This window comes from Oncorhynchus masou, chromosome 12 (genome assembly GCF_036934945.1).
Source record: "Oncorhynchus masou masou isolate Uvic2021 chromosome 12, UVic_Omas_1.1, whole genome shotgun sequence".
NCBI classification, from domain to species: Eukaryota; Metazoa; Chordata; class Actinopteri; order Salmoniformes; family Salmonidae; genus Oncorhynchus; species Oncorhynchus masou.
The window spans coordinates 71,734,393-71,748,935 of NC_088223.1; the positions used below are offsets into that span (position 1 = coordinate 71,734,393).

General features: G+C 42.5%; 1 protein-coding gene across 1 annotated transcript; it reads right to left on the reverse strand.

Annotated features, from left to right (window-relative positions):
- Positions 1–735: 735 nt before the first annotated feature.
- LOC135549213 (single-minded homolog 2-like) lies at positions 736–14,168 on the reverse strand. The gene is made up of 11 exons (XM_064979244.1): positions 13,994–14,168; positions 11,224–11,306; positions 9,445–9,534; positions 6,651–6,759; positions 5,741–5,826; positions 4,052–4,251; positions 3,797–3,903; positions 3,307–3,454; positions 2,832–2,997; positions 2,011–2,446; positions 736–1,517 (listed from the first exon to the last, which is right to left on the reverse strand). Exons 1-11 carry the CDS (start codon positions 14,166–14,168, stop codon positions 736–738), a joined length of 2,382 nt encoding a protein of 793 aa, XP_064835316.1.
- Between the last annotated feature and the right edge of the window lie 375 nt (positions 14,169–14,543).

The window sequence follows — 14,543 nt, forward strand, 5'->3', positions numbered from 1 at the left end:
TCAAAAGAGGGTGAACAATATTTACCCTCATTCATGTTTGCAAGAAAGTGTCCACGTTCAATACTTTTGCGTCTGTCATTTTCCCATTCAATATACAAGGTAGGGAGTGACAGCATTTATTATTTTGTGCTGGCATATCTTATGCCCTTTTTAATGTCGCTGTCACAAAAAAAGAAGTGCATTGGAAACCGTTTGCACTTAAACTCGCTTGCAAATTGGGTTGAAATCATGCTACATTCAATCTAAATGCTGCTTTTTTAGACCATTTTATAGTATCTTCTTGTTCAGGTCAGTTAAGATTGGTGCTTCTGAGTTACAACATGAGAGGGGTGTATTCTTCACAGGCAATTTGTACCTCAAATGATGTACTGTGTCATGGCTCAAAGGTCCTTGAGATTTTGTCAAAATAAATGGCTTTGAACTAGAATGTGACAATGCATTTATGCTATTGGATAAACAGTATGCAAAAATATAATATAATCAAGAAACCTGAAATTACTGGCTCCTTAGAGGAGTCTGACGTTGGCTTATTTGCGTAGAAAACATCTGAAAAACAGAAATGGAGAGCCATGTGGAGGTCTTAACCAGACAGGGTCCCCAGAAAGTGACTCGACTTCTGGCTGACACAGTTACATAGTCACTGATACAGCTTCTGTTCATTGTCTGTGTTTCTGACCAAAAAGGCTGAAGTCTCAGGGTGTCTGTCCCTCCTTGTCCTTCGACCCCCGAGCTGTGTCACCTCTCATTGGTGATGATGACGGACGTGCCGATGTAATGAGGAATCTCCCTGTGGATCTCAGGGGAGGAGCTGGAGGCGGGGCTTTGGCTCTTGTAGTCGTAAGAACCCATTTCGTCGCCACGGTAACCGTAGCTGTCTGTCAAGTGGCCGAGGGCAGCATAGGGCGGGGCCTGGAAGGAGCTGTGTTTGGCCAAGACGTGGTGGAGGTTCAAAGACACGTACGGAGTCTGGGTCGGAAGGCCTACCCCGACTCCCATTCCAACTCCAACCCCCATCCACATCCTCCTTTCCTCCTCCCCCGCCTCAGGATCCAGCATCTTGGGGCTCCCCCGCTCCCCATTGCTGTCCGTGTGCTCCAGGGGGCCGGTGGCACTGTGGCTGTAGGGGGATTCCATCATACACAGCCTCCTGCGCTGCTCCAGGACCACCTGCATGGGGAAGGGTTGGCCCAGGCCATGGAAGGACCGGGACTGCTCGCAGCTCACCTTCCCCAGCACAGAGTTACTCAGCAGGGGACAGGACAACAGCTTCTCCCCTCCTACACAACCACTCCCCTCGGATGCCTTGTGGAGGTAGTCTCGACTGAACGGCAGCTTGCTGTCCTCTTTAGTAGCCTGTGACTGGGAGTGCAGGCGGTCCTCTGTGGTCTTGTTCTGGCCAAGCGTGTGATGCTCATAGGGCTCTTCTTTGAACCTGCTGTTAGGGCGCGGGGTTGAGCAGCTGGAGAAGCCATCATGAAGGGGCTCGCAGGGGGGGTACCTCCTGCTCGCCGCGGGGCCTGTCGTGGAGAAATTAAACTCTACGGTGAGATTCAGACTAAAATGCTTCAGTGAAACTGAGCTAAAACGCTATCTTGAGAAGGATTAGGGTTTAACAGGCACATCAGAGGAGCAGTGCAGCACACACTCCGTTTCTCCAATGCTACAGTCAGAAAAGATTTTCATGTTTTTCATTAACATTTCTGACCTGAGAACAAAAAGGGAAAAGGCGTAAAAGATAGAGCACTTTAAAGTGACAGTTCACCTTTTCTAAGTTTTAACTTATTTTCAACCTCCCTAAGGTGTTGTTTCCTTCAAGCTGCTTCTAAATTTGCTAGATGGTTATTTAGCAACATCCAGAATTTCTGGGCTCGCATTTTTTAAATTTAAATATCGCATTTCTACTGGAAACCTGATCGTATCAGTTAGCAGTGCATTCAAAAGCATGCAGAAAGAGCTCTGCGTTCCTCAGTTCTGATTTAGAAGCCCCGTGCTGTTGAGACAGAGCCATACCTGAATATGCTGCTGTGGTGGCTGTGGTAATGGAACACGATGCAGCGAATGGCCTCAGGATGTGAGCAGGGTTAGTACCATGGTGGATTTTGGCGTTGGCACAGCTCCACCGCCCCTCGCCCCCTCGACCCTGCAGGGAGCTGAGCAGCTGCTGGGCTGCCAGGCCAGGGGAAGACAGGGAGGGTGAGGCGGAGGAAGAACCCTGGGTGTGTCGCAACCTCCTCTGGGAGTCCGTGTGGGGTAGGTGTCCATAGGGGTAGGGGAAGGAGAGGCCATAGGAGGCGTTGCTACTACACAGGACCTCTCCAGCCTCTGGGCCTCCAGAGGGGCCTGAGATCTGACCGTTACAGGGGTTCAGGGGGTAGGGGGTGCTCTCCTTCCAACTTCCTCCCAGGGGAGAGCAGTCCGGCTTGTCTGGGTGGTAGGTGCTGTTGGGCTGGAGGTGGAGGCAGTAGACAACAGATTATGGTGGTGTTGTTATTTTCTAACATAGACAAGCAATGAAGACAGTGTTGTGTACGGTTCATTTGTCAAGCTAAGACAAAAAATCAAGTCCTACTTGTGATATTTTTGGGATAACTATGGAGAGGATATTTCATGAATTTTCAAAAGGAAAGTTACTGATTGTGAATACAATGCAAAAGGTCATTGCGTTGAGGAGTTTGCAGTGTGTCCTTTTTTCCCAAGCTGGATAAAGCTATTCATTCTGATATTTTAGTACGTATGAAAGTACAGGTACAGTATGTAGGTTACTGTATGTGTACTACACTGCATATGAACTGTATCAGTAACCCAGTGTGAGGAGCAATAGTCTGTAGTACCTGAGGGTAGGGGGCTGTTTTGAGTTTGCTCTTGATCTTGACTGCTTTGGTTTTGAGTTGTTTGCAGAGGTCCTGAGAGGAGGCCAGGCCACTCTTAAAGGCTAAGCTGGGTTTGGCCGCTCGACTCTGCTCCTGAGACAGCTGCATGTCTTTATACTCCACGTCCCTGTGGAGGGACATATACATACAGCTTGGATTAGCATCACACACACACATGTTATATCCTCCACACGTCAGCCCTGCACTACGCTTGGCCAACACATACTTTATCCTCAGGAAAGAAGAGCACTACATTTCGTACTATGTAACATACACAGACAAACCGGGGGCATCACCTTACAAATTGGCCTGGGTTTCAAACCCAGACTTTTTGCCACAAAATGTTCAAGTCTATTAAACGGAAGTGTTTTAGGGAGTGATTCACCTGTCACAGACCCACTCAGGTCAAAGGTGAAAGGGGAAAGTGTTGACTCACGTGAGAACGTAGTTGACGCTGACGATGCAGTGGGGTCTGGATGAGCGGCTGTTGTGGACGATGGTGGCGTAGCTCTGCACCCACACCCAGCCCCCGTGCTTGGACAACATACGGTAGTACTTAGTGGTGACCTGCCCTTTCACCAACACTGCAGGAGAGAGGGGGAGAGAGAGAAATATTGGGGTGAGAGATAGATCAAATCACAGACTGGACAGTGCCTGAATAAAAGATTGAAAGACAGAAAGAGAAGTGTATATAGAGATAGAATACAAACAGAATGCTTAGGAGAGAGGGCCAGCAAAAGGCTGAGCTCCTTTGACAGGCGTGACTCATTAATACTGTATCATTTTTATTCTCCTCTTGAACCTGCATGCATATTCTGCGAGAAACTCCATAGCTGCCACTTATATAACTCCTAACCCTCTCAAAGAGAGTGTGGGTTGTTTCGTAATAAGAGTCTCAATGTGGCCACAGAGGGGGACTGACTCACAGAGGTGGTGAGCGAAGCGTAGATGGAATACGTCACAGCCGTGCACGTGGTGGTACAGCGTCTTCTCAATCAGGTCCTGGGGTTCGTATCCTGTCAACTCAGCCACCCTTGAACCCAAAGGTCACGGGTTAAAAGTAATACATTCGCAATCATGATGTTCAAATTCTTTGTTGTGTTTGTCTCTTATTTTGTATTATCTTTTTTTGTCTCATTGTACATTTGTTTGTTTCATCCCTCCCTCCTTTCCTTCCATACCTGGAGTCCAGGAAGATGAGCTTGAGGTCCAGGCTGGCCCTGAACATGAACATGTTACTATGGAGCTTAATCTCTGTGATACCACTGGGAGGAAGGGAGTGGCCCACAGCTACCAGGCCCACGATCTGATAACACGTGTCATACAATGCCATGTCCATCACGTACTGACGGATCTTCAAATAGCCACTGCAATGGATCACCTGGGAAGCAGAGAGATGAGAGGGGCTTTACACTGTGATATAGAGATAGATACAGATACATGCATGTACATAGATATAGCTAGACAGAGTCTTTACACCTTGCCATAACATGTGTCCTGAATGTGGTTTTGTGTCCAGATTTAGGTCGATCTGAGAGATAGATCAATTGAGATACAACATTGTTGGTAATGCAGAATTCTTATCTCACTCACTCTGCAAAAGCAAGAGCAGGTTCAACCTTCAGGCTACAACCAACTAAATTCCCCCCCCCATCCACCCCTCCCCTCCCTGAAACAGCTACGTGTCTAGAAGCTAAAGGGACTATTTATCTTCATCACTTCCTGTTTACCTATGCCCATGCCGGCCTCGCCCCGGCCATTCAATAGCACTCGCCCAGTTCACACGGATGATTTATTCTACTACTTAACATAATGGCTTGTTTATTGCCAATGTAAATTTACAGCAAGTCTCCATTGCAATCTGCTAGGTGATTTATATTATACGGGGAGAGGGAAGAAGGAGGGAGTCAAGAATACAGCTGTTGCGTCTAAAGATGAGGATGGTGGAGGAACGACTGTGGAGTGTTTTAGGAGTGAGGTGGTTGTCGTCGGAGATTTGAGTGGAAATGCTGCAGCTGCTGAGATTCAGACAAATAATATGCAGTTTCAAATAACCTGTAAACACTGTGATAACACTATAGTAACATTATAGACTCAATAGAACAGAACAAACAAATCTATAAATAGAAGAAATATTTGTTTTGATATAATAATCTCGTCAAAATGCATGCATTTCACTTGTATGCAAGTGTAGGTGTTTCATTTGAATTAGCTACTTTCTATCTTATATTGTTATTCATGAAAGGTTACAAAGAAATGTGATTTCAAATATTGCATTACATTATAGTACGCAAGGTGCAACCTTCACTGGGGACAGGGGGAGAAAAAATAAGACACCTGCATACTGCTCTTGATAGTATCACTTCTCTTGATAATATTACTGCCCTTGATAGTATTACTGCTCTTTAGTAAGCTTTACATGTCGGCCTCAAGGCCTTCATCAGAGCTTTTGACGACGAGATATGTCCCCCAGACATTTTGAAATTGCATTTTGGTCCACCCCAGTTTTATCATTGGAATGTGATACAAAACCAGGCAATGGTGTGCTTTAGGACCATGTGGATGCCTCCGAGCGGTCGGGTAGGCTGTTTGGAGTGTAGATCCGACTGGATAAAAAATAAATAATAATAATAATAATAATTATGTCTCTCCCACTTCTAAAACCAAAGTTGCGGCCCTTGTAGTAAGGCAGGTAGTCTAGCGGTTAAGAGCGTTAGGCCAGTAACTAAAAGGTTTCTGGTTTGAATCACAGAGCCGACAAGGTTAAACATCTATCGATGTGCCCTTGAGCAGGGCACTTAACCCTAATTGCTCCTGTAAGTTGCTCTGGATAAGGTTGTCTGCTAAATGACCAAAATGTAAAAATGTACCTTATATCCTCCACAGGTCAGTCCTGCATTACGCTTGGCCAACACACACTTCATCCTCAGGAAAAATGAGCGCTCCATTTCGTACTCTGTTACACACACAAAGACAGCGAGGAGAATGACCATTAGCACATAGACACAATAAAAACACTTCACAGTCACACACTCACCCTGGTTAAATAAAGCAGCAGATGTGGTTAACACACATGTGCATTTTCGCATTTGAATGCTAATAAGGGTTGTCAAATTTTTTTACAAATGTGATAGAGTTTATTACTGTGATTAATCACGATTAATCGCAAATTCCTAATTTGCTCACATTGAGCTGTAATTTAAGTTTTCCTTATACAAAAAGCATTACATGAATATTTACATTTACATTTTGTCTAAAGTAACAGTTAGCAAATTCTGGTAAATTGACCTCAGTCAACTTGTTTTGACATCACAATGTTTATTTTTAGCTTGCTGTTATCACGTAAGGCTTAAGATGCTGCTCCTACAGGATGTTAATGAACACCTGCCCATCTGAGAGGCTGCCTGGGTGTTGCCTTGTATTATGTATCATGGTGCTATACGTTGAAGTATTATGTGTTCTTATAGCAGCTGCATAGATTAAGTATTTCAGCTAGTTGTATAATGATGTCACACTGACTGACCTTCTTACAGAAGAGGTAGACCTCGATGAAGTAGCATTACTGTTGCTTACAAACATACAGAGAGTTGAGCATGCGGGAAAATTATGATCAACTGACTGTCAGTTGGGAGAGAAAGAGAAATAAGTGAAAGAGTGAGGAAAGGCGAGGGAGAGGAAGCGTGAGAGAGAACAAATAAAGACACAAATTTGACAGAGAAAAAAGGGAGGGAGAGAAAGAACATGAAGACAGAGATTGAATAAATCAAGTATGTTAGGCACCTTGCAGGAAGTGATGGTGGAGGGGCTGATGGGCGCTGAGTACAGCCGTCATCTCATCATGATCTGACGGGTGGATATACTCAAAAATACTGTTCCCCGTCAGCTCCACCTGACAGAAACAAATCAATCAGTCACTTCACATCAAGTTTCATCAGGCTGAGACTAGAGAAAATGGCAAGTGACAATATAGATTAGAGACCAACATATCATTTCTTCAATGACATTTAATCTCTTGCCTTATGTGAAGAAGACAGTCTTTCTGAATAGTGTTTTGAGGTCTTTTGATCTTTAGCAGGATGATACTCTGTCATTACAAGGGATTACATCATCACAGAGAAATGCCTATTGTAGGGGGACACTGACTGACTGTGCGTGTGTGTGCGTGTGTGTGCGTGTGTATGCGTGCATGTGTGCGTGCGTGAGCGTATGTGAGTGTGTGGTTGCCTGCATGAGCGTGTGCGTGTGTGTGTGTGTGTGTGTGTGTGTGTGTGTGTGTGTGTGTGTGTGTGTGTGTGTGTGTGTGTGTGTGTGTGTGTGTGTGTGTGTGTGTGTGTGTTAGAAGTGAGGAGGGGGGCAAATCTCTTGCCGCCCCTGAAATCGATCTCTGCATCCCTTTCAGCTCTGCCTCAAAGGGGGATGATGTCAGGAAACACAAGGGTTAATTTATGAAAGAGGCAATCATTTGCATGAGAACACAGAACACTGTCCAGGCTCCACTTTGATCTATTTTACCTCCCAAATTTTGGGGTGGAGTCACTCAGTGAGCGGGTCACTGCTCACCACTTCAACAACAAATTGGTTTCTTCACAGTGTGGAGTTAGGTTGGACTAATCCATGCTTTGTAGTGAGAGAGCATTTGGACTGAGCATGCTTTTTGGTGTCGTAGAAACGGTGACAAGTAATAGCATGCGAGAGCAACAAGTGAAATATGTGTGTTCAATCACCAATGTAAGTTAATATATGTGGGTTACTGATAATAAACAGACCTCTAGATTTCACACTGGAGGATGGGTTAACCTCAAAGTAAAAGCAGAGACCTTCTCAACACTCAAGTAATGAGTGACTTTCACTGAATTCACTGTTGTCGCTTTCGCAATTCATTTTAAAACAACACGGACCTTAGCCCACTATACCTCCACCTGACACACACACACACACACACACACACACACACACACACACACACACACACACACACACACACACACACACACACACACACACACACACACACACACACACACACACACACACACAAGATATCAATAAAAGCGGATGGTTCATTTGAATAAGCTTCATAGTGTACACAGGTGTGCACAAGCAGCATTTGCATCAGGGCTGCGTGCAAGAGTGGAACATTTCGAGTGGGTGGTGGTGTTGTTTTTATAGGATTGAGTTATTGCTGTTGCTCAGCCCCCCTGTTCTCTCAAATTCTTCCTGAGCACAGCCTTCAGTGTGTCTGTCTGTGCTTGCTCAGGTGAGGTATATTTAAGACATCAGCATTTCTGTTTGCTATCCACAGCTCAGTACACAATCACTTCACATGAGTGCAGTGTTAGAATGACAGCGGTCACCTACTGTAGGTTCTGGCCACTTTCAGAATCAGAACGCCCCTATTAGTAGCTAAGCAAAAATCAGTGTGGACACACCCATTATAAAAAACTGCTACATAGAATAGTACCTTTGGTCTGGCTCACCATGTCTAGGGCACCCCCAAAAATACTTTCTATCGCTCACTTTGTATGTTTTGGAAAGTGAACCATATAGAACGACCATATGCTCGAAGTAAAGACCCAGAACGACCATATGTTCGAAGTAGAGACCCAGAGTATACGCATCAGAGACAGGACTTCAACTATAAACCTTTGTTTTGAGGGAGGCTGCCGCAGACTCCATTTCACTTCATATTTTCAGTCACCACGTGTTCGATAGACAGCATCTCTCTCTGGGGGAACTGCAACTCTGAAGAAGTTGGCTTGTCAAGCAGCAAAGCCCACTCCTGAGTGATGATCACACTTCATTCTGATCATTGATGGCACCACAGAGCAGAGCCATAGGCTGTCCTACTGAAATATATAAGCCAAACCAGCAACGATACACTACTACTCAGTCAAACTGCATGGGCCTCAGTTAAGGCAGGGTAAACAGCAAAAATATTTGACACACACACACATACATGTATACAGACACACACAAACACACAATGTACCACACATTAACACACGCAAAACACAAAATCATATTGGATGTCCAGCAAAGTCTATGAGAACGTTGCTCCATTTAGAAAGGCTGCAGGGAGGACCATTCTAAAATAATGCCTTCAACCTGGCTAGCTTAAGTTCCAACTGCAAATACCCCCCAGAGAGGCAGAAGTCAGAAGCAATAGCTAGCTAAGCTAACCTTAAATATTAGCATGAGCTGAGCAACTGTTTTTTTGGTTTCATATACCAATGCTACACTCACAGCATGAAAAGCTGGACGTTTTCGCACGTCCCATATTGTTAAATGAACAGCGCCCACACACAAAGGAAGTCAACAGCACCTAGAATAGACGCACATATCATATTCTGTGGCCAGTCCATGCCCTCTGACTTATCTGTGTTAGGTGAACTTAGGCAACCTTTGTTTGGCATTCTGCAGCCTGTTTTACTGACTGTCAAATCAATGTTTAAACAGGCATATCAGGAGGCAGATGTCCCTTAGGTGACCTTGGTTGTGTTGAGGGAGGCAGACACAGCTTGTGGCATACGCAATGGTTGCCCAGGTCCAAGATGGAGGCAAAGCTATGTCTTACCTGGGATAGGCCAAGGTGGACTGACGCTGTCTCAGAGATGTACATGATTTTGCCATCCGAAGCGACAACGAATACAAAGCCGTCCAGAGTCTGGGGAATGAAACATGTGTTAGACCCGAAAATAGACGGTTCCATTTTGCATTAAAAAAAATGCATAGAAGGTCACTTAGAATTGTAGATTTTATACATTGCATTGTGATAGTGATAAATCAGCATATGGGAGTCTGATTAATAATGGCTTTTATGTCTACTCTTTTGCAATGTCTTTAAAAAAAACACACTCATCCTAATTTCTATCACATCTGGCTCTAATCATGACATGAAATCTATTACAAATTCTTGGCAAAGCCTACACATGAATTCCATAGCAAAAACATTTAAACAGTGAATTTTATCAAAATAATCAACTACATTTCCTCTTAAGAACTTGACAATTTTCCTAAATGCATATAATAGTGTTATTCACATCTAATCACCACTGCTCCAGGGTTCTATATTCACGATGTATATTTTTGCACTATACATTTACCTTGAATTTGTGTAGTATTTACTGTTATAGATGTGTTTTCTATTTCAGTTTACTTATGTGTGTTGCATATTGTCTAGTGCTATTATTGTCTTGCATATAATCGCATTGATAATATTGTGTTGTATTTACAGTATGTAAATACCCCCCCCCCACCACCCTTGCCCTCGGAACAGCCTCAATTATTTGGGGAATGGACTCCAATGCGACTCCAATGCTTCAATGTTTCCCACAGTTATGTCAAGTTGGCTGGATGTCCTTTGGGTGGTGGACCATTCTTGATACACACGGGAAACTGTTGACTGTGGAAAACCCAGCAGCATTGCAGTTCTTGACACAAACCGGTGCGCCTGGCACCTAGTACCATACCCTGTTCAAAGGCACATAAATCTTTTGTCTTGCCCATTCACCCTTTGAATGGCACACATACACAATCCATGCCTCAATTGTCTCAAGTCTTAAAAATCCTTATTTAACCTGTCTCCTCCCCTTCATCTACACTGATTGAAGTGGATTTAACAAGTGACATCAATAAGGGATCATAGCTTTCAGCCTCCAGTATTTATGCTGCAGTAGTTTATGTGTCGGGGGGCTGGGGTCAGTTTGTTATATCTGGAGTACTTCTCCTGTCCAATTCGGTGTCCTGTGTGAATCTAAGTGTTCGTTCTCTAATTCTCTCCTTCTCTCTCTCTGAGGACCTGAGCCCTAGGACCATGCCCCAGGACTACCTGACATGATGACTCCTTGCTGTCCCCAGTCCACCTGGCCGTGCTGCTGCTCCAGTTTCAACTGTTCTGCCTTATTATTATTCGACCATGCTGGTCATTTATGAACATTTGAACATCTTGGCCATGTTCTGTTATAATCTCTACCCGGCACAGCCAGAAGAGGACTGGCCACCCCACATAGCCTGGTTCCTCTCTAGGTTTCTTCCTAGGTTTTGGCCTTTCTAGGGAGTTTTTCCTAACCACCGTGCTTCTACACCTGCATTGCTTGCTGTTTGGGATTTTAGGCTGGGTTTCTGTACAGCACTTTGAGATATCAGCTGATGTACGAAGGGCTATATAAATAAATTTGATTTGATTTGATTTGATAGCTTTCCCCTGGATTCATCTGGTCAGTCTATGTCATAGAAAGAGCAGGTGTTGTAAATGTTTTGTATATTCAGTGTATATTCTGCTGCATGTATTGTGTACATACATGTAATTGTGTTGTGTATATTGTATTATATATCTATGTTGAATATAGCCCACCTGCAGTAGATGGGAGCCCAGTTCCTTAGCCATGTTGTCCAGAGGGCTGATTCTGGTCGGCTGGCCCCAGGCCTCCCCCAGCCCTGTGGAGGAAACACACAACAGGCTTAGAATACATTACCTAGAGCTGCTTCCAAGAGAAGAGGACACTATGAAGGGGACACAAGATATAGCCTAACATTGTTTTTCTTCCTGGTCTGATCGGATACTGCAATTTCAAGGGTAAGGGTTTATGTCTATGACTCACATAGCTCTGCCTATAGGCTGTGTCTGACTTGGACTATAACTTTGATCACAGCCTGCAAAAGGCCATTCAGGCATCTTTGGCACTGCCACATATAATGCAGAGACACACATACTAAGCTATTGACACAATGCCTTCTACGCCAAAACAAAAGATGGACCCCAGCCAGCCTTAAAGGGTACATCAACCATGACAGATATCCCTTGAGATGCTGCTCATAATATTTTGAGAACTATTGAGCCTTGTAATGTACACAGTGTCTTCAGAAAATATTCATACCCCCTTGACTTATTCCACATTTTGTTGTGTTACCAGTCACCAAGAACAAGATACATTTTCCCTACAGTCACTCTCACTCGCTGTGATTTAATTTGGCTATTATATGCTTTGATCAGATACTGGGACATGCAAATAGCATCTGTGTGTTTATACTCAACATGTCTGCTTGCAGATGAGGCCAGCAGATTGTGACTTGAAAAAATCACCCCTGAAATGTTTTTACAGATCCATGTTTTAGAATAAAGTGTTAGTAACATTTCAGAACTGTCATCTGAAATTATACAACTTTAATTTAAATTTACCTATGATGTGTGATAAAGTTGAATATTTGCATGCCAGGTTAGTCCATCATATACATTTGTAGCAAAGTGGAATTTGTCAAATGCTGTGAAATTAATAGCCAATTACACTTGTTTCCTAGTCTGGGTTTTCTCAGAAAAACCTATGATCACCCTACATTTTCTCAATGTAAACGTATACTTTGATTTGATTTGAGTGCTTTGATTTGACTGAGAAAACTGAGAAAATCTGAAAAAAATATTGCAATAGCCAAGTAGTCTAACTGACAACAAAATATTTTTCAAGAATGTTTTGGTCAAACATTCAGAGTTAACAGCTCACGTTTTTTACTGTTATATTTTCATACTTTCACCATCAATACCAATTTCCTATAATTCCCTGTGTCTTGATTAGACGTCAGCTAAAGAATTAGGTGATGTGCAGGACAGGCCTTTTCCTGGATCTATAGTCCCAAATAACGATAAGTGGAAGCGACAGAGACGTTTCACCGGCGCGGAAATGTCAGAAATTTGTTTTCTTATTATTTATGAACATTTTATAAAGAACTACCTCAAACTAAAATACATTATTTTGCAATTTGCACATTTTGTGCATGGAATACACGAGACAAATGCATAATTGGAATGAGGTGATAGGCCTATTATATTTAACGAACTTTTGCGCATCATAAATATTGAAATCTGCCTAAGTATCTGATTTCCCAGAATAGTTATTTGCAAAATAAGATTACACATTCATTTGAGAAATGTGAGGGAGAGTGGCCATTGAAATAGACTCGTTGGACGGCGGTCACATCTCTCTCAGTCCAAGGATGTCGGGAATTAAATTGAGACTCAGACAATATTCAATATGCTACATCTGATGTCAAAAGAGAACATAAAAACAAAACAATTATGGCAGACTGTATTTTAGCCTAGGTCTACTTAGGCAAGGATACGGTCTACAACTAATTAAAAAGTTATATTTCGTTTGAAAGAATGTAATTAAGGAGAAACAACCCTATCTAATGATACATGCTATAACCAAAGTGCTAAATTAATATTTCGCTTGTAAGTTCATACAATTTAAAACACAGGCCTATGGTCTGTACTTTTGAAATACCCAGCAGATATTTGCCTACTTCATCTATATAATTTATTAGTCCCAATTTATAATTCATATTCTGTTTTGTTGTGTAGCCTATAGTGTTTTGTAATATTGTTATACAGTGTATTTCTTTATTTGATTCCACAAGATATCACACTTTTTATTCGTGAAATGGTCATAAACTGAACTATTCAAATCCAGAACTAACGGGTGGCCCTTAGTCCGTGTCTTTAAGGTTTCTGTGACTTTATGAGTGATGACAGACCAATTCTATGAGAGGAAGAGGGCTGTTTTCCTGGGGTTTAGCCTGTCGAAGTGTTAGTTGTTTTATTGACCATAATTGGATGATTTATCATAAATCATAATCTAGAGCCTCGTGTTTAGGAGTGAAAACATAAATCAAGCAAACAAACATGAAAAATAAGTATCTTTTGAATTCCATGACCAGGTGGGAAAGGGGAAAGTTGGGGACAATTCTACTTTTACAATCACACTTTTACGCACACATGATCACCGTCACTACGCACCTGTATGTTGATATTTATTATTTGTATAGCACGTATTCTACAGGAGAATAATTTTCGAAATAAAACTCACATTTTCAATGGGAACATTAACTTTGGGAAGTGAAAATGGAAATCTACCATGACTTCGAAAATGTGATTATATTTTGGACATATGATTGTCCTGCTGCGCTCAAAATTAACATTTATTTAGTTATATTTCCTGACCTGTTTTATGGGTATTTGTTAAAACCATAATACAAAGACCAATATTATGTTTCGAGAACTGACATGTTCCTCTTCTATTGAAGACATAATTATGATTAATCATTCAACTGTTAGTGGTAGCATAACTCACCATCTGGAAACACGGCTCTCATCTTCAGGTAACTGGTTGTCAGCCGAATGATTGAAGCTTTATCCAGTTGTGATGTGATGGCCGAAGGTAAAGGCAGTAATTTCGCCAGTTCATAAAATTCTCCATTTTCTTTTTCTCGTCTCGTCTTCGCTGCATTCTTGGACTTTTCCTTCATCTCTGACTGATGTAAAGTAATGCCTGTTGCATAACAGAACACCTTCCTCTTCGCCCTCAACACGTAGATTTAGCCTTTTTATCTTTGAATCAGAAAATGCACTTAACAATTAGATAGAAGCATAACGATATTGCAGCATATTCATTCTCATTTCTTGGCCGATCTATATGTGAAAAATAGTTCCTCTCCTTGTAGATTCCAGATCCGTGCATGTTCACTGAAAATGGTTACATGTAATTCGTTAAATTCAATCTAAAAACCATTAGGCCTACATGAGGATACAATAGTTGTAAAAAAAATGTGGACTTGGTCTCAAACGTTGTTTTGCGACGCGTGTGCGTAACACAATTAATGTGGTAAACAACGCTAAAGTTA